The sequence below is a fragment of the Ursus maritimus genome, unplaced genomic scaffold, assembly GCF_017311325.1.
Source record: "Ursus maritimus isolate PB19 unplaced genomic scaffold, ASM1731132v1 scaffold_6, whole genome shotgun sequence".
Classification (NCBI taxonomy): Eukaryota; Metazoa; Chordata; class Mammalia; order Carnivora; family Ursidae; genus Ursus; species Ursus maritimus.
The window spans coordinates 22,484,845-22,503,750 of NW_024426774.1; the positions used below are offsets into that span (position 1 = coordinate 22,484,845).

At 55.6% G+C, this 18,906-nt stretch overlaps 1 protein-coding gene across 1 annotated transcript in view; it reads left to right on the plus strand.

Annotated features, from left to right (window-relative positions):
• Positions 1 to 18,906, plus strand: part of TOGARAM2 (TOG array regulator of axonemal microtubules 2) — a 38,726-nt gene that overhangs the window by 2,848 nt on the left and 16,972 nt on the right. Inside the window, 10 exon segments of the mRNA XM_008700563.2 lie at positions 2,475 to 2,686; positions 3,683 to 3,873; positions 6,893 to 6,939; positions 9,259 to 9,425; positions 12,114 to 12,264; positions 12,470 to 12,631; positions 14,770 to 14,923; positions 15,068 to 15,173; positions 15,944 to 16,179; positions 18,096 to 18,254. Of these exon segments, the coding sequence (XP_008698785.2) occupies positions 2,475 to 2,686; positions 3,683 to 3,873; positions 6,893 to 6,939; positions 9,259 to 9,425; positions 12,114 to 12,264; positions 12,470 to 12,631; positions 14,770 to 14,923; positions 15,068 to 15,173; positions 15,944 to 16,179; positions 18,096 to 18,254 (1,585 nt within the window).

Consider the following 18,906-nt stretch of genomic DNA (forward strand, 5'->3'; position numbering starts at 1 on the left):
CCCTGCTCTCTGCTCACTCTTCCCTGCTCTCTGCTCACTCTTCCCTGCTCTCTGCTCACTCTTCCCTGCTCTCTGCTCACTCTTCCCTGCTCTCTGCTCACTCTTCCCTGCTCTCTGCTCACTCTTCCCTGCTCTCTGCTCACTCTTCCCTGCTCTCTGCTCACTCTTCCCTGCTCTCTGCTCACTCTCCCCTGCTCTCTGCTCACTCTTCCCTGCTCTCTGCTCACTCTTCCCTGCTCTCTGCTCACACTCCCCTGCTCTCTGCTCACTCTTCCCTGCTCTCTGCTCACTCTTCCCTGCTCTCTGCTCACTCTTCCCTGCTCTCTGCTCACATTCCCCTACTCTCTGCTCACATTCCCCTGCTCTCTGCTCACTCTCACCCCTGCTCTCTGCTCACACTCCCCTGCTCTCTGCTCACCCTTCCCTGCTCTCTGCTCACTCTCTCCCCTGCCGTCTGCTGTCAGACACACTGACCCTCCAGTCCTGGAGCAGGTGGGCTCTCTCTGGCCCCAGGCTCTGACAGGCTGCTCCCCTACCTCCCTCCTTTCCTCACTGGGGCTACCACTCATCCTTCTTGCTTGGCTCAGAAGCTTTCCTCAGAGAGGCCTCCTCGACTCCGGCATCCATCCCAGTGACACTCTCTAATGACGCCTCCAGTTCTCTCTTAGCTCTTGCCACGGTTTGCATTTGTGTACTCGCTTGTGTGATTGCTTGCTTCACATCTGAATTTTGCACTCGGTGGTGTTCTCTAAGAGGGCAGGCGCAGAGTCCTCAGCGTGAGGCAAAGGAGATTCTCCAGAAGTGTTTTTTGAATAGATGAGCAAAAAATTGACCAGCAGGCACTTTCTATTTCTCTCTTACCTGGGCAGTGGGCAGACCAGGAAAACAGGCCAGGTTCCAATCTTAGCCCTGATAACTGGCTAGCTCTGGGACTTTGGGCAAGTCAGTTACCCCATCAACCTCAGTTTCCCCTCAGTGTAATGGGGATACTAATATCTTCTCCTGGACCAATCACATTTTTAGCTCAGTGAATGCTTGAGTAACACAAGGAATACGAAGCCTTGAAGTCTTAGGAAGGAAGGGGACATCCTCTCCACTGAGCAAGATGCTTCCCCCTCTGAGGTCTCCCTGAGGCTATGATGGCGCCCAGGATGAGGCAGGGGAGCCCCTGTACGGAGTCCCCCTGTGGCTGGACAGGATGGAGGCAGCAGGTGGGGGGTCTAATGCTGGGAAGCTTGCTTAGAATTTCCAAGTGGTGCAACTTCCAGAGTTGCCAGAGCAGTGACTCTCTCCCTGAGAGGTCCAAAGTCTTTTTCCAGACATGCCATCTCTTTGTACAAAGTTCTGGTGCAGGAGAAAAAGAACAGGAGTTGTTCTAATCCATGCCTGGATGGGAGGTGATCCTGACTTACCAGGTCCCTCAGCCAAGTGTGGCGGGACGGGGATCTCTGGTCCCCGGAGCAGGGCGGGGGCTGCCCTCTGCACCGGGAGGGAGCCCGGTTGGCCTCTCTGTGCCACTGCCCAGATGGGTCCCAAGGTGGGCACCGTCTCCACCTGGCTTGTGACCGCTCCTGACCTCCCTCCCCTCCACACACCGACAGGACTGACGGCAGGGCAAAGCGGAGCCAGGCTGGGCAGGGGAGTGAGAAGTGACTTGGTGGTTTTCATGTGACCACCTTGATCTAGCTGGAGCAAAGTGGCCTTCAAGAATTAAATGCTAAGTTTTTTCACCACCACCAATAGTTGCAAAGATAATCCTATCTCTTTACTGTGGGGATGGCATGGGGGCAGGGAGGATGCCTGTTGGGCACAGAAGTTACTCATTAAAGAGCTGAACGTGGAGTGGTCTGCTTTTATTTTTTTATTTATTTTATTTTATTTTATTTTTTTAATGATTTTTTATTATATTATGTTAGTCACCATACAGTGGTCTGCTTTTAGATTAGATCAGGGTGTCCCCTGTGTCGAAACAGCAGTACCCCCACATCATTAGCTGAAAAGGAAGGGGGAACAGAAGTAATTTATGGGCACCTGCCATGTGCCCGGTACTTTCTTGGCATTTTACGTAAGTCACTGAACCTTTGGATAACCCCACGACATAACTACGTTCATTCTACAGAAGAGTGGATGGCGGTTCAGAGACTTGTCCAGGTCCCACAGCTTCTAGCCAGGACTGGAGCCCGCTGTCTTGACTCCTAGTCTAGTACTGGTGTGTTTCCCTTCCTGCCCAGCCTGTCTCTGAATTTTAAATAGGTGACTTTGGTTGGCCCTTATTACCAAATTCTGTAGGAATGGGAATGGGCCCTCGGCACTGTCTGCTCGCTCAGCCTAGTGGTGGGGGTGGGGCTGGGGTGGATCTCCTTCTGCTCAGTCCCAGCTGCCCCTGGAACCTATGGTCCTGTTGCCAGTATCTGAACTGCCCCCTCCCTGTGCTCCTGGGACTAACTTTTTCCTCACCCCCACCCCCGGCACAGTCTCCTTAGATCCTGTGGGAGGCCCCAGAGGAGTTCCTCTGAGGAGCGCCATCCCCCGGGCCACCTCTCAGAGGCTGCTGAGGGCGCCCAGGCCGATGCCTCCCATCCAGAGCATCCCCACCACCCCCGAGGCCGGTGGAGCCAAGGAGAAGGGCCTGGACCCACCTGGGAACAGTCAGGGTCCCCAGGAGCTGAGACCCGGTGCCCAGGAGGTAAGGTGGTCTGACTGCTCTGAGTTTGCCTCTCCGTCCTTCTGTCTTTGTTTCCACTCTTTTTTTTTTTTTTTTAAAGATTTCGTTTATTTATTTGAGAGAGAGAAAATGAGTGCATGAGCTGAGGGAGGGGCAGAGGGAGAGACAGACTCCCTGCTGAGCAGGGAGCCGGATGGGGGACTCCATCCCAGGACCCTGGGATCATAACCTGAGCTGAAGGCAGACGCTTAACCGACTGAGCCACCCAGGGGTCCCTCTTTGTTTCCGTTCTTTACCACCCCTGGTTCCTGAGCCCTGAGCTTCTCCGTGGGTGTGTGAGGGGCCACCCTCAGGGATAAGGGTGGCACTGGGAGGGGCATCTTCCCCGCAGCATCCAAAACCTTTGCAGCTGGCCTGGGAGCTCCGGCTGGCTGCCCCAGAGGTGCTGAGCACAGGCTGTGTGACCACCAGTCCTACACTTGGGGGTCCCTAGGCCTTCTCTGGTCTCAATGTTCCAGAGTTCCTCGTGCTTCTGACCCTCCCCAGTATAGGCAAGGGAGTGTGGCAGAGGGGAAAGAAAGCTGAGCTAAAACTCAGGAGATGTGGGCTCTGGTTTCCACTCTGCCCCCCATGGGCTGTGTGAGCTTGGGCCAGTCACCCTCCTGTCCAGACCTAGTTTGCACATCTGTAAAAAGAAGGTATTAGACCAGATGTTTTTGAAGATCCCTTTCAGCTCTGATGTTGTAGGATTCTCTGAAATGAGGAGAATAGAAAAACAAATAATAATAACAAAGGGAGTAGGGATGAGCCCCCCCCCCCAGGTCTGCGGTCTTGGAGTGGTAAGGAAACAATGAGCTTTCGGCAGGGGGGCGGTTCCCAGGATGGTGTGGCTGAGAAGAAAAACCAGCACTTTCCAGCACTGCCCGCACCCCAGGTGGCTCCTGATAAAAGGGACCACCCTCTGTGAGGGGCCTGGGACATGAGCCTCCAGAACCTTCCCCCAACCTCGGTTCCCAGGTGCAGATCTCCAGACAATACCTGCATTGCAATGATGAGAAGATGCACAAGTCTCTGGGGGGCGTTGTCATCCCGCCCATCCCTAAGGCCGCGGTGTCTGCTGGGGCCTCCTCCTGTACACCTGGCTCCCTTCCCAGCCGCTTGCCTCCAGGCCAGGGTTTCCTCACCGGCCTGAGGGTCCCCCGCACACGGTAAGCAGCCCCCTCTCCTTCCAGCCCTCCGAGATCCGATCCGCTGAACCTCCGCGCCAGGGCAGAGCTTTGGGGGGGCCGGGCATGTGGAGGGCCTGACTCACCCGTGAGCCGCAGACCTGGGCCCGGCACCGTGCTGATCCCTGAGCCCAGTGGGCTGGGTGTCTGGGCTTAGGAGACAGTGTCTCAGCCTCCATAGTCCACCAGTTTGCTGATGTCTGGTTGTCGCCATGATGAATAAAATAGGAGCTCTATTCATGGTAGCTCTTTGTTATTACGTATTTTCGTAATTCATGGATACTGAAAATACAAGCATTATCAGGTATTTGTACGGAAGTGGCAGGGAGTGGTCCGCAAGAGTTTCGGATATAAAAAGGGTTCTCAAAAATGTTTGGGAACCAGGGGGGTAGGGGGTAGCTACGTTGTAATGAATCTGGATTTATGGCTCGTGGGACAGACGGACCTCTTCAGATGGCCCAGAACATCCCCACGGTCAGTCCAAACATGTACAAGCAAGTAGGTGTGTGTGAGAGACACAGAGACAGAGACAGAGGGGGACACAGAGGGAGAGGGAAAGAGGCCTCACTTCTCGCACCCCTTTGGGGCCTGCTGTACTGAATTCTCCCATTTCTCTCATGCTTCCTCACCTCTCCGTCTCCCACGCTGCCTTCCCTCCCGTCACACGTGCACCTCCTCCCAGCCCTGGCCGAGCGCGGGCCTGCTCCTGGGCTCCTGGGTCTGAGCGCTCTGCTCTAACGGTGGCCTGCTCCTTCCAACTCTGCTTCCTCACGTCGGGACCTTCCTCCCCTCAGAGGCGGTCCTGGTGGCTGGAGGGACTCTCTGGCCCCAGACCAGTGGCCTTCACTGCCCCCCATTGCTCTTGACTTCACGTCCTATGAGGTGTGGACATCCACATTGTCTTCTCCTTCCTTGCCCTCCTGACTTGAAACCTGCTTCTTGACCTCCTGTGGCGGGACCTTCTAGGCAGTGTCCCCTGTGCCCTCCTTTGTCCATCTTTTTGGTGTGACCGTTCCTGCAGTTTGGTCCCAGCCCTTTGTGCCCAGCTCCTTGTTCTCCCCTGGGGGAGTTCTATGTGTGTGCCGGCAGCTTCTGGGGATGGGGGTCTTCCTCGTCCCCTCATCCCCTGCTCTGCCCTGAGGTCTCCCTAGAGTTTCCATCCCCTGATGGGCATCCCCAGTGTCCTCATGGCCTATGCAGATCTGGCGTCAGAGGGAGGGAGGGAGGTTATGCCACCAGCACGGCCACACCGAGGGGCCACCTCATGTTGCCCCAAACTACCTCCCTCCCACGACCTCCCGACTTTCCCCAGGGTGCGGGCATTCTCTTCCACCTTTAATTTCGGCAGCATCTTTGGCTCTTGCTCCTGTGGCCCCTGGTCCTAACAGATTGCCACATCCCATCAGGTCTTCCGTGAATAAGAAAATACGAAAGCTGCCACCCCTCTCTTGCCCCTGCCTTTGTTCTCTACTTCCACTCATGGGCTCCCTCTTGAGAGTCCCGACAGCTCCGAGCCCGGGCCTTGCCACCTGGGCTCTGCATTCTCATCTTCCCTTCTCATGCACCGTGAACCTTTCCTCCACGCGGTTCACATTTTTTGATGTCCTGTGCCAGCGGCTTAAAGACGAGTCTCCTCGGGCTGATGTTCAGGGCCTGTCCCAGCCCGCCACTCTGCACGCCTCCTGGGCTGCCCTGCAGGAGCCGCCCCACCTCCAGAGCCTCCCCACCCCATCCCTGCAGCACCAGCACCAGCCTGGGCCCCCGTTCAGCTCCAAGTGCTCTTCAAGCCCCAGTCGCACACCGGTCCTTGCGCTAAGGTCTTCCCTGCCCTCCCTGGGGAGGCGATCAGGGGAAGAGCCTCCTCTGCGCTGTCCACACGGCATCTAGCCACGGGCCGCCTGACCACACTGCTATTTTAACCGCCTATCTGCTCTTCAGCTGGGAGCACTGCAGGGCTGAGGCCATATCTTGAAATCTCTGTGGCTCGCGTGGTGCCAAGCGTGGTGCCTGGTTTGTACTAGTCACACAAGGAATATCTGCTTTTTGCTGCCCAGCTAGGACATGGATTTCTCTGCACTAACTCAGGGAGGCTAGCGCGTAGGCGGGAAGGAGCCTCTAGTAGCACTTCTTTCATCCATCGCTCTTCGCCATCTGCACCTGTCCGTGCGCCCATTTACTTACTGAAGAGCTAGTGTGCACCTGCTACGTGCCAGTCTCCCTGGAAACAAACCCAAACAAGACAAACTCTGTGTCCTAGGAGCTCATGAGAGAGATTCATTAGTAAACCATTGGATCAAAGTCTAGTGAGGTAAGCTAAGATAGAAGGCTGCCCGTCATTCTGGGGAGCCTGCTGGGAACGGATCTCAATCAGGCTGGGAAGCCTTCTTGGAGGAGGTGAGGCCTGAGCCGAGTTTTGAAGGCTGAGGGAGTTTGTGAGACGAGGAGGGAGAGACGGGAGGCCTCCTGGAACCGCAAGGGGTGTGTGCACCAGCACCGGTGTGGGTGTGAGACAGGCGGGGAAGGTGAGCAGGGCTGCACGGCCCTGTGCGCTAAGCCGAGGACCGCGAGCTTTACCCTAAAGTAGCAAGGTGCCCCTGAAGGCCTTTTGGTGTGGAAGTGCCATCAGATCTGCACTAGAAAGGCCACTTTGGTGACGGGAGGGGGCTGCGCACACCCAGGCAGACACTCCCGCTGGAACGGAAGGCAGAGGCCCTGGGCCCCTGAGCAGGGCAGAGGCAGCAAGTGGTCTGCGGCGTCTGTGTCTGGACCCGGCCCAGCCCGGTCTGGTCTCCTGTCTGCCTGCCCTTGACTTTGTGGCTGGAGCTGCATCTCCTGCAGCTTTGAGCTCCTCGCCAAGAGCCTCTTTACAGAGCCGCCCCCAGCCCCACCCTGGGTCCCCCAGCTGGCCTGTTGCCCCATCCCGGAGCCTCCCGGGCTCTTCACTGAAGTGGCTCTTACTTGCCGTCTCTCATGGTGCTTTTTTCTCCCCCATTCTTTTAAGATTGGTTCGGGAGAGTGGACCTCGGGAGAAGACCCCTAAATCTCTGGGTACGTACTCCCCACACGCACCCCCACTTGTTGTTTATCCAACTCCCTGCTCCCTGGACCAGGTAGGGGATCAGAACCGGGGTTGAAATAGGCTGAGCACCCTCGGACCCGGGCCCCTTATTTCACGGACGGGAAAGCCGAGGCCGCGGGCAGTGCTACCTGGGAGGGCAGCGGCCCCCGCTCTGTGCGGGAAGGTGGACGCGCACCAGCACATGGAGCTTCACGGTAGTCCTGGTGCCAGAGAAGCCTGTGTGACCCGTGAACAGCTGCACCGAGACTGCAGCCCGGGTCTCGTCCCTGGTCTCAGAGCCTGGAAGGCAGCCCGCCGTATGTGTACGCGGGGCCGCGGGGCTGCAGAGACCGTGCTTCTGACACCTTGTGCGGCTGCCCCTGCCCTGTTGGAAGCAAGTAGAGGAGAATATTCCTCACCAGGCCGAGTGAGAAATCAGACCACATCCCATGAACCCCTTAGTCAGCGGGTCCCGGAAGGTTTCAGTGTCTGGGGAATAAGGCCAACTGGGTTGGAAGGGAGGCGGGTGGCCAGCAGGAGGCCAAGGCACAGAGAGGCTTCAGAAGAGGAAGCAGGAGGCTCTCCAGCCGGATGACTGAACTCTGTGGGGAGGAGGGAGGCCGAGCCCTGGGCAGGTCAGGTGAGGGGACCTGGACTGAGCACCATGAGCCTGGGGAGGAGGGTTGGAGGCGGCTGCCGTGCTGACCGGCAGGAGGGGGCAGACTCCTAGTCCGGCTTTCCGGCAGCTCACTCTGGACAGCTTAGAAAGTGGGTCAGTTGGCGAGGGGGAGGCGGTGGCCCAGGAAGCCCCAGGCTCAGGACTCGAGCTGAGCCCAAGAAGCAGGCCTGGCCTAGAAGCCTCTGTGGCGGCTGCTTCTCCTGCTGCTCTCTGGCTGGGCTACAGGGGGTGACCTCAGGCAGTCTGGTGTGACCCACACTGGCACCCACAGTGTCCCTTAACAGCTACCCCTGAGTGTGCTGGCGTGGGGGTTTGGGCCAGGAGACCCCAGTTTGTAACTGCTCCCTTGTTTGTATCACCGGCTTGCTGCTGGAGAACCAGGTCCCTAGGGGCTTGGGGCAGGGGCCAGGCTCTTCAGACAAGGCTTTCTAGGATATCTCTTGGAGGTGGAGGTGAGAAGAGGGGATGCAAAATAGTAAAGTCTTCAAAGGGCTCTCTGACCCCCCCGCCCTCCGCCGTTAGCTGGGGCAATGTTGCCCAATATGCGTAACGAGCCTACTCCATAGAAGGAGCTCGTGTCTGAAGCTGAGGGCTTCCCCAAATCTTGTGGCATTCCTGCACCCCTTGCCCTCATTAGCTGGCACTTGGACATCTGTGTCCTCTGCCCTGCCCCTTACTTTTGGGCAAGTGAAGCCTTCACCCCTCCTCAATCTCTGCCTTTGATGCTTCTCCTGGGATCCAAGCAGAGGGATCCTTGGCAGAAAGCATGGACTGGGCAGAGGTCCAGGGGAACCTGGGAGCCCTCCTGGAGGTCCCACATTCAAGGAACCCCTTCCAGCCTCAGGCAGCACCAGATGGTGGCCCCCATTCCAGTGGACCCCTTATTTGCAGGTTCACCCGAGGGCAGTGCGCTCCAAACATTGTGAGCAGGAGAACCTAGTTAACATTTCTTTCATTAAAGAAAGCTGATCTACCCCTGTCCTTCCTCCATAGGAAGACACGTTACTTGTGAAATCTATTGATTAGGAAAATCTAGAATGACACAGAGATACTATTGATTTGATGTCATTTGGAAATGAATTTGTACTGTACCAATCACAAGAGCATCTGAAGGTTGGTGGGTCTCAGCTTCCCTGTCCGTAAAATGAGGGGATCAGACTAGCATCGGTTAGTTCTCTGGTCCCTTCACACGGTGTGATGACGGGGCTCAGTTTATTTTCTCTCTTCCTGAGGTGCACATCTTCTGGGTAAGAGAGACTGACATCCTCTGGAACTATCTTCAACTTCCTAGATAACAGACCTGCCCCCTGTTTCCTGCCCAGCCTCCTCCCTTCCCTGTCTTACAATAAGGTGTGCAATAATTATTAGATGGATGGATGCATGCATGCATGCACAGATGAGAGGAGGAGTATGTTGGTCCTTGGGCAGTCTGCTCTAGGCCCAGCAGCGCTGTTCTGTAGAGTTTTGCCACCAAGGAAGCATTGGGCAGAACAGTGGAGAATGGCAGGCTTAGGCGGTAAAATGCTACACCAGCCACAGGGTCATAGAGCCTCAGGGGCAGCCCAGAGGGGTGAGTGCTGCTTCGGAGTGCTGGGTGTCCTCAGCTCCATTCTCGTTCTTGACTCCTCAGAGCCAAGACCTTCAGCCCTGCCTGTCAGAGACAGGTCTGCCGCCCCTGAGAAGCCCGCCCTGCCTTCATCTCAGTCCGCTCCTACACTGACAGCCTTCTCCTTCGGCCAGGCCAAAGAAGCCCACCCCTCGCTCAAAGAAGAGGACCAGAAGGACAGCAGTACCAAGGTATCTGGAGAGTGAGGGGAGGAGAAGGTGGGGGTCAGAGTGGACCACTGGCTGAACACAAGCATGTTTCTGAAATATATAAATGTGGGGCCAGCTTGAGGAGGGCAAGAAAGAGCCCCAAGTCAGCTTCCCTGGTGCTTAAGGCTGGAACCTGTAGATGGTTTGGGGGTGAGGACCAAAGAAAGGAAGAGAAACAAGAGAGAGGAAGAGAAGGATGGGGGTGGGAGCTAGGTGAAGGGAAGAGTAGAGAGGGGAACTGAGGGGCAGGATGAGGGAGGACGGGAGGGCAGGAGGAGGTCACACGGGGTTCGGAAGGAAGTAGGATGTGGAGAGTACAGAGGGGCTTAGGTGAACCAAGCCAAGTAATTTGAACCAACACCCAAGATAGCAACTGAGAGGCAGCTGACTCGGGCAGATGAGCCAAAGGCTGTGCTGGACAGGCCAACAAATACCTTAGGCTTCTAAGGTGACCTTGGTCCAGATGGTTCTCTGCCCTGGTCTGGACGAATTTACTAAAACATGAGGAATCACTGTATGGGAGCTCTGTGCTCAGCCTTTGACGCAGAGATAGAAGAGCACAAGAAACATGCCTGGAAGGCCCGCTGTACGCATGTGCTTGTTAGGATCCGGTGATGACGATGAGGGGGTCGGGGCATCGCAGCCCTCCCACTCCAGCCAGGGCGCCAGGGCGTGAAACGAAGGACGAATTATTCAGGGCTGGGAGGTGACCCCACCTCCCGCCCTACCTTGGCCGCTCACCCGCATGGTCAGACCGTGGACCTTGTGATAACTTCACCCCACTGGCATCTTGCTTTCAGGCATCCCCTTCGCTCACCACCGTGTCCTGTTGTTCTAGCTTCATCCAGCCACACCCCAGCCCCAGCACTTCTTCCTGTTCTTGCATCAGCAATATCTCCCCAGAATCAGACCGTTCCTCTCAGCATCTTAGCTCTCTGTTATTTCTTTTGTCTAAAAAGAAAACTACTGCCTTGTCTCCACCCATTCTGTCCTGAGTCCACCGCAGTTGGGTTTGGGTCCCACTGCCCCGACTGAAACTGCCCACGTCAAGGTCACCGACGACCTCCACCCTGCCACCTGCCACACAACTCAGCCCTCTTCTAACTCGACCCGTCAGCAGCTTTGGGGGCTCATTCTTCTTGAAGTCCCCACCTTGGGAGGGAGGCGAGGGGAAGGTTTCCTTCTTGGTTCTCTGCCTCCATCAGATTTTGTTCCTTCCCAGTCCTTGGCTGGCTTCTCCTCATCTTCTTACCTCTACACGCTGGAGGCCCCAGAGCTCGGATCTCCGGCCTCTGATCTATTTATACTGACCTCCTGTGACCTGTTCCGGTCCGTGGCATTAAGTGCCGTCTATATGCTGAGGACTCCCAAATCTCCCTGTCGGACCCAGACTTTCCCCTGACCTCTAGGAGCAGTTAAATTATACAACTAAGTATGTATTAACTGATATTCTGCATTTCTACTTAGGTATCTAATTATATTTCAAGTGTACCTCAACCAAAACTCAACGGTTGAGTCTTTACCCCCCCCCCCCAAAATCTCTTTCCCCAGTGAATGGCAGGTAAAGGCAACTCCAGCCTTCCAGCTACTCTGGCCAAAAATCTTGGGCCCGCCCTTGCCTCCAATCTTCCTCTGTCACCCCACACCTCATATATCAGCAAGAGCGGTGGGCTCTACTTTTGGGACTTGTCCAGAATCAGGCCATTCTGTCATCTTCATTCTTGCTAGTGTAAGCCCCCCGCCACAGAAACTCTTGGTTCTATTTTGCAACTTCTCATGAGTTTTACATTATTACCAAATACAAAGTTATAAAAAAAACAATAACACTTAGAGGAACCCCTCATTCCCCCAGTGGAAGTCTGATCATGTCACTCCTGTGCTCAGAACCTCAGTGGTTCGTTATGTCTTTAGAGGACACGTCCGACCCCTTACCATGGGCACGGGGCCCGGTGCACTATGGCTCTGCCCGCCCCTGCCACCTCTGACCCTGTGTCCTACCATTGTCTGACTCGGGGTGCTCTGGCCAGTGTCCTCACCACCCCCAACCATGCCCAGCACACTCCAGCCTCAGGGCCTTCACATTCTCTTTTTTTTTTTTTAAGAATTTTTAAATTATTTATTTATTTGACAGAGATAGAGACAGCCAGCGAGAGAGGGAACACAAGCAGGGGGAGTGGGAGAGGAAGAAGCAGGCTCACAGCAGAAGAGCCTGATGTGGGGCTCGATCCCATAATGCCGGGATCACGCCCTGAGCCGAAGGCAGACGCTTAACCGCTGTGCCACCCAGGCGCCCCTCACATTCTCTTTCCTCTGCTTAGCAGCCTTCTCCCCTAGAAACCCACATAGCCTCTGTTTCCTTATTTCATTCATGTATCTGCTTAAATTTCACCTCCTCTGGGAGTCCCTCTGGCCCTTCCTACCTAAAATGGAAGCCCCATCACCCTCTGTCCCTTACTCCTTCTGGTACGTACTGCCTGACATTAAAGCTTGGTCTGTTTGCTGTCTCCCCGTTCTGTGGCAGCCCTCTGGGAGCAAGGTCTTGGTCATTCTGTTCACTCCCAGAAGAGTGATGGCATGTAGGAGCCGCTCCCATTCTTGACTGAATAAATGCATATGGAAAGCACAGTTGGGTTCTCAAGGTTAACAGAGTTTGCCTTGACCTTCTGCCAGATCCAGGTCACCATCTCCAAGTCTGCCCAAGAGAAGATGCGGCTGAGGCAGACGAAGGAGGTGGAGTTGCTCCAGAGGGCAAAGGAGCTGGAGAGGGAGAGGGAGCTTGCCTCCCAGAGCCTGGCCTCCCGGAGAGCCCTGGTGAAGGAAGGTACTGGGTGCCTGGGGCAGGATTCCCTCAGGCTGGGGAGACTTCTTGGCCAACCCCTGGGCAAGAGAGGGTTTACCCACAACTTCCCATGCTCCCATCCTGACGTTGGACAGGGAGCCCCTGATGGGCTCATGTCCAAAGGAAGACGCTGGGGCTGAGGACAGGCAGGACCAGCTCCATCCTGGGACTTTCTCTGCCTCCACAGGCCTCCTTCCCCTCCGGGGCAGTGGGACCATGTCTGTGCCTATGGGGCTGAACAGCCCACGGAGAAACATGGGTGTCATCCTGAGGAAGCGGGCCAACCGGGCCTCACTGCCCAGCATCCCGGTCAGCAAGCAGGAGCCCAGCTTTGCCCGCCATGCTTCAGGTAGGGGCCAGACCGACTGGCTGGGGGACAGAAGTCCCTCTCGCTGTGCTGCCTCGGGATGCTTTGGGGCATTGCAAAGGTAACCTGGGCCAAGCTGCTTCTTCCCATTACCTGTGTTAGAGTAGAGGGCAGCCTGAGGCGTGACCGCCTTGCTAGAGAGAGATAGTGTGGGAGTCAAAAGCATCTAAGGGCCAGACTGGGGACCCAGGGAATTGCAACTGGAATTACTGAAAGAAGGGCAGGTGTGCCCAGCCTGCACATGTCCTAGAGGACTCATCAGTGCACCGGGACCACAGATGCTGGGGAAAAGCACCCACGAAAGTAGCTGGAAACCTTGGGAAGAGGAAGAGGGGATCCTGTAGACCTTGGTTTCCTGCAGTTTGTCTCATAAAATGTCAGGGTTGGATAGATCTGCTTACAGCCTGGGATCCCAGGATCCAAAGGTTCTATGGGACGCTCAGAAAGGTGCCAAGGGGCAAAGGAGGCTCTGACCCCCTGCTACGAGAGTAGCATCTATTTGCCTTACTTTTTTGTATATTGGGCATCCACTGACATTTCAATTTTGGAAGATTTTGCTACTAAAGAACATTTGAGAACAACCAGGCTCAGAGTTTCTTTAAGCGTGGGCTGTGGTGGGACCATGGTGATAGAACAGAACATCATTTTGGTGCCAGAAATAATATCGACTCATCCTTCTTATCCATTCTCTCTCTATCCCTTTGATTCCATCAAGTAGAAAGTCTTAATTCAGTGCTGGTTTTGAGAACCCGTTTCAGGCTTGGAAATCTCCTTTTAAACTTCCCTCCAGCTTGAGTCATCAGAGGCTGGCTACAATTTGAGAGCTGGAGTTTATAATGTCCTTTTACTTTTTTGCAAATATCCTATCCTATGACAAATAATATTTGTTTACCAATTATGGCAGTGACATAAATTTCCCTTTAGGATAAACTTATTTAAGATTTGAGAACTGGGTTGGCTTGAAGAAAAATGCCATATAAATAAAATTACAGGTAATTAAGAGACACGGCAAGAAGTCTTGCCGTGATAATTGAATGGTTGACACTCAGCAGATAATGATCTGTATAATCCACTCTACTCATTTTATAGTCAACAGAACTGAGACCCAGAGACCCAAAGTCACCTGTTTACTCAAGGTGATGGTGGCCCATGGGGATTAAGATTTTGGCTAATGACTTATCCAATGGCAAAGCTGAGAAGAGAATCCAGGAATGAGGTCTTTTGGTCTTGGCTTTAAGTAAAGGATTGGCCTGGATGCGCCATCTTGACAATCATGCTGGTGGAGATGAGCCTCTGAAGAGAAGTAGCCAGGAAGCGAGGTGTGGCAGTGAGAGCTATGGGTTCAGAGGAGACCCTCTGGTCATGGCTCCACTGATGGAGATGCTGAGGGATTGTGGGTGGGGACCCCTGCCCTTCCGTGCCTCTGAGGCCTTGATGATGTGTTTCGGGCATTGGAGCAGATAGCTGGCTAAACTGCCTTCCTGTTCCACTAGGATTTTATGACTCTAGCATCCATCTCCAAGGAAGGAGAGCCTAGAAACCATGACCTGAGTTTTAAACAATGTCCCTGCTTATTGGCAGTCCGTGCCACGTCTTGACCACATGGGCCCCCATTAGCTGCATTGTCTCGTTTGACCTTTCACTGTCCCCTGCTTCCTCCTTTGGGCCACTTCCTGCCTTCCCCATGGGCAGCTTCACAAAGGATGGAGAGCGGGGGGAAGGAGGAGAAGCTGATAATACAAGCTCCTGTGTGGCAATAAGGTTAGAACACCACCAGTGTGAGTAGGGGTTCCCTCCTTGCCGACTTACGAGCCTCTCCCAACCACAGATAGGGCAGGATGGCGGTGAGTCACTGGCGTGGTAGGCTTTGTCTCAAGACCTCAAGCAGCATATGACAGGCCGGCTTGTTTAGAACAAGCAGGGTTTAGATGGCAGGGCTGGGTTGGAAAAGGCTAACAAGAACTAGAACTTTTGGAGGGATCCGTGGCTCCCCAGTGGGGGAAGCACAGATCCTGCCCTCTCAGCCCTGGCCAGTCCCTTCTCTGAGTACACCTCGTGTTAGGCCAGGCCTGGGTCTTCCTGCTGACGTGCCATGTTCCTTTCCTTCTCTGCGTGGGCAGCCAATTCGTTACCTGCGGTGCTTACCTTGGGGTCTCCTGAGTGGGAAGAAGAGGAGGAGGAATTGGATCCTAGGACCTTTAAGGAGTTGAGGCCTTTCTCGAACCCTGAGCTGGGGCTGATGGATGCCCTCCAGTGCCTGGAGAGCAGCGATTGGTGAGGGGACCCCTTCTCCTGACCCCAGCTGCCCCCCTCCCCTGCTGCGGGGGAGGGGTGGTGGCGGGGGTGCCCTTGGTCCGCACGGGGAGCCGGGCTCCTCCCTCCCCACCTGCCTGTGACGGGACTGGAACTGCTTCTCAGGCAGATGAAGGAGAAGGGCCTGCTGAGTGTCCAGCGCCTGGCAGTCTGTCATTCAGATGTCCTTGCTGGGAGGCTGCACGACGTGTCCTTGGCTGTGACGGGGGAGGTGAGGCCACCTAGACAGCTTGTGTCCTGCTCACAGTCCCCACCCTGCAGGGCAGGCAGTCCCCCTTCCCTGGTGCCGCTGCTCAGTGGGGGTCACACGGCAGCCATGGAGGGGCTGTGGCTCCCTGAAACGTGACATCCCCGGCTTATTTCTTAGCTCTCAGCCACAGAGGTGGGAGGTAGCTGCCCATGTCTCAGATTGGAAAACTGGGGCCTGGGGTTTCCTTGTTCTAATCTCTGGGCGTTGAAACAACCAGAGTCCTGTATGCCTGTTTGTCCCAGCCTGGGGCTGTCCTCTGTACTCAGATGCCCCACCAGGGGCTGGAATGTTCTGGGCTAGATCTCCAGCTTCAGGGAAGTTGTAACATTCCCCCCCTCCCCCGACTTTCTCCCCTGGGGGAGGGGCGGGGGCCTAGACTGGGCCCAGAGAGGCAATCAGATGCATCTGATCACATGTGGAGGCCAGGCGCCTTCTTGGGAACAGTACTTTGAAGACTAAGTGTTGCACAAATTTCAGATGCTCAAATTTTAAATTTCAGGTGGAATTAATAACTATGATGATAACAATGATAGCATTTTTTAAAAATGGGGTTGTTTTGTCCAGAGCTACTGCATGGTTTTCATTTCCAGCCTGGAGAGACCTAGGCCTGCAGGGAGGGTAGCGGTGGCGGTGGCAGGAGAGGGTGGGGCCATCCCCCATTCTTCGTATGTTCTGGAGCCCTTGGCAGGGTCCAGCAGTCCTGGAGGGTCCCCGTCCCATCTCTCTCCTAGGTCACCAACCTCCGCTCCAAAGTGTCACGCCTGGCCATCAGCACCCTGGGGGCCCTCTTCCGGGCCATGAAGAAGAACATGGACCAGGAGGCTGAGGAGATTGCCCGCTGCCTGCTCCAGAAGATGGGGAACACCAGCGAGTTCATTCAGAGAGCTGCCAACCGTTCCCTGGGGGCCATGGTGGAGAATGTGACCCCCGCCCGCTCCCTGGTGGCCCTCACCTCAGCCGGCATCTAGTACGTGGTGGCTCATTGTCGGAGGGGTGGGTGGGGAAGGCAAGGCAAGGGGACAGGCCTGGCGATGGGAGAAGAGCAGGCAAATGCCTCACACGTGTAGCCAGTGGGGAGGAAGACCCCTGCTTCCTGGGTCGCTTCTCTCCCACCTTTCTTGGGCCAGGTTGGGGATAATGAGGCGAGCCCCGAGCCTCAGCCGCAAGGGGAGAGCTGCTGGGGAGTTCAGAGTGTCCGTGGTAATGTCCCTGGACACCAGGCTGAGAGCCAGCCTGCGGCCTGTGTGCCTCTCCCAGGGGACGGGCGTTCTTTCTGATGAAATCAAGGCTGTGAGCAGAGCAAGGCACACCATCTCATCGAGCTCGCACCTCTTGGCCTTTTCCTGGGGAGGAGGAAGGTGCCTGCCTGCTACGGGAGCCTTTCTGCAGCCGGATTTGCTTTTACCTTATTTAAAAACCAAAACTAAAGCAAAACCAAAACCATTTCCCAAACCCTTTCTCCCACAGGGCCAAACCACTCTCAGCCCCAGAGCCCGCCAGGACACTGGTGCCGGAGGCTTCTGGGAGAGCCCCCATGGCGTGTGGTAGCAGCCGGCAGGCCTTTGCTAGCCTCATCACAGCCGGGTACAAAGGATGAGGGGCTGTGGAGCCACACTGCCTGGGTTCACATCCTGGATTGTTACTTACCTTCTCCGTGCTCGGTTTCCTCATCTGTAAAATGGGCACAATATGGTGCCAACCTCCTCAAAGTGTGAGGAGTAAATGAACTGATTTGTGACAGAGCACTCGGAACCATGCCTGCCTTTACTGTAACATTTATTGAGTGCTCACTGTGGCTGCCGCTACCTTGGGAGAAGTTGACTGTACTTTTTTCTGGACTCTTCCCTTCCCTCAGCTTCCTCACCAGCAAAATGATGCAAATGGTGGCTTATGGAGTCGAACAGATAATAGATGGGGGGAGAGGTTGTTTAGCAGGGTACCTGGCTCTGAATTGTGCTAACTACAAGCTGAGGCAATTGATCTTTGTTGCCAGAAGCAGGGTCAGGTGTCCTCAGGGGCAGCTCCCCTCCCCCCCCCTTGAATTCCTGGGGATCTTGCTAAAATGCAGATTCTGATTCAGATGCTAATGGATGCTGGTCCCTGGACCAGGGGGAGTAGGGAGAGCCCACAAGTCCCCCTTTGTGTTACCTTGGAATGGGACTCTGGGGGAAATATGGGTTGGTGTTGCTTAATGAACTCTGGACACACAGGCCCTGTTTGAAAAAGGTGAAAAAGAAAGGTTTCTCCTGTAAGATTTCAGGCTCCCCCTCTTAGGGTTACCAAATCACTCATGGGTCCCTGTCCCTCCCTCCTGTCTCAGCTCACTTCAGCAACCCTGCAGTTAGCTCCCACTAAATGTGGGCAAGTGCCGGGCTCCAGCGGGGCCCAGAATTCCACGGGGAGGGGGAAGGAAGCTTGGCCCAGCTCCCCGGGAGCTCCTCGCCTGGCTCCTTGCCTGGAGCCACAGGGGCCCACCTGTACTTCCCAGGGGACAGTGCTAGCCCCAGGGAACATTCTGCTGAACTGGCTGGGGAGGGCAGAGAAGGAGACAGGCATTGGGTGGGATCTTTCTAGGTGGAGAAAAGGTGGGGAAGACAAACGCGGGCTCAGGAGGTCCAGAGGTGGTGAGCACCTGTGGGGGGGGAGCACCACGTGGTTGTAGGCACTTCTTCCTTCTCCCATCGTTTCCGTTGTCATCCTGGGTTCTGTGATCTGGACGTGACTGCTCTTTCCTTGAAGATTCCCTGTAGCCCATATGAGAGATTGTGGAGCCCATCACGGCGTGAAACATGGAGGCACAACTGTAGGTCCGCATGCGGCAATCTGGGGACACCACACCCCATTCCTTGTCTGAGCCCTTGACCGTGATTGTATTTTTCTCAGCCACAGAAACCCCTTAGTCCGGAAATGCACCGCCGAGCACCTCTCTGCCGTCCTGGAGCAGATAGGCGCCGAGAAGCTTCTGTCGGGCAGCAGGGACAGCACGGAGATGCTGGTGCACAACCTGGTGAGGCTGGCCCAGGACTCCAACCAGGACACCAGGTGATGCAGGGCCTGGGGCCTGGGGGCTGCCTCATGGGCCAGCCCAGAACAGATAAAGCAACCAGGCTTCTTGAGGGCCCCGGCCCTCACAGCTCAGCTTCCCCAGGGCCATGGGAGGGATGGGCAGACGGACCACAGCTCTGTCCTTCCTTTATGGCCCCTGTCCATCTCTCTCTGCCGGCATAGCCAGGCCTGCAGGAATGCCCGCCTCTGGTTCTCCCTCTCTCAGCGCGGCTCTCCCTCTGTGCCCGACCCACCCCAGCTCCACCCTCTGAAAGGCCATTCGTTCTTCTCAAGGATAGTGAGCCGATCACTCTTCATTATTATGGACAGGGCAGTGAATAAGAAGAATTAGGCCTCTGCTATCCTGGAGCTCTCCCCTAGGGGTGGACAGATAATAAACAAATAAATTATTACCATCATTTCAGATACAGATAAGGGCTACAGAGAGAAAGCACCAAGGTGGAGAAGGGGGTGGCAGCTGCTTTGACAGAGAGCTAGGGGAGATCTTTCTGAAGAGCGACACTGGAGTGGAGAAGTGATGGGCCACCAGGAGCCAGCTCGCTGGGGGGCCGGGGTGCGAGTGTGCCAGGCAAAGGAAATGTAGGAAGCCCCCCCCCCCCCCCCCCCCCCCCCCCCCCCCCCCCCCCCC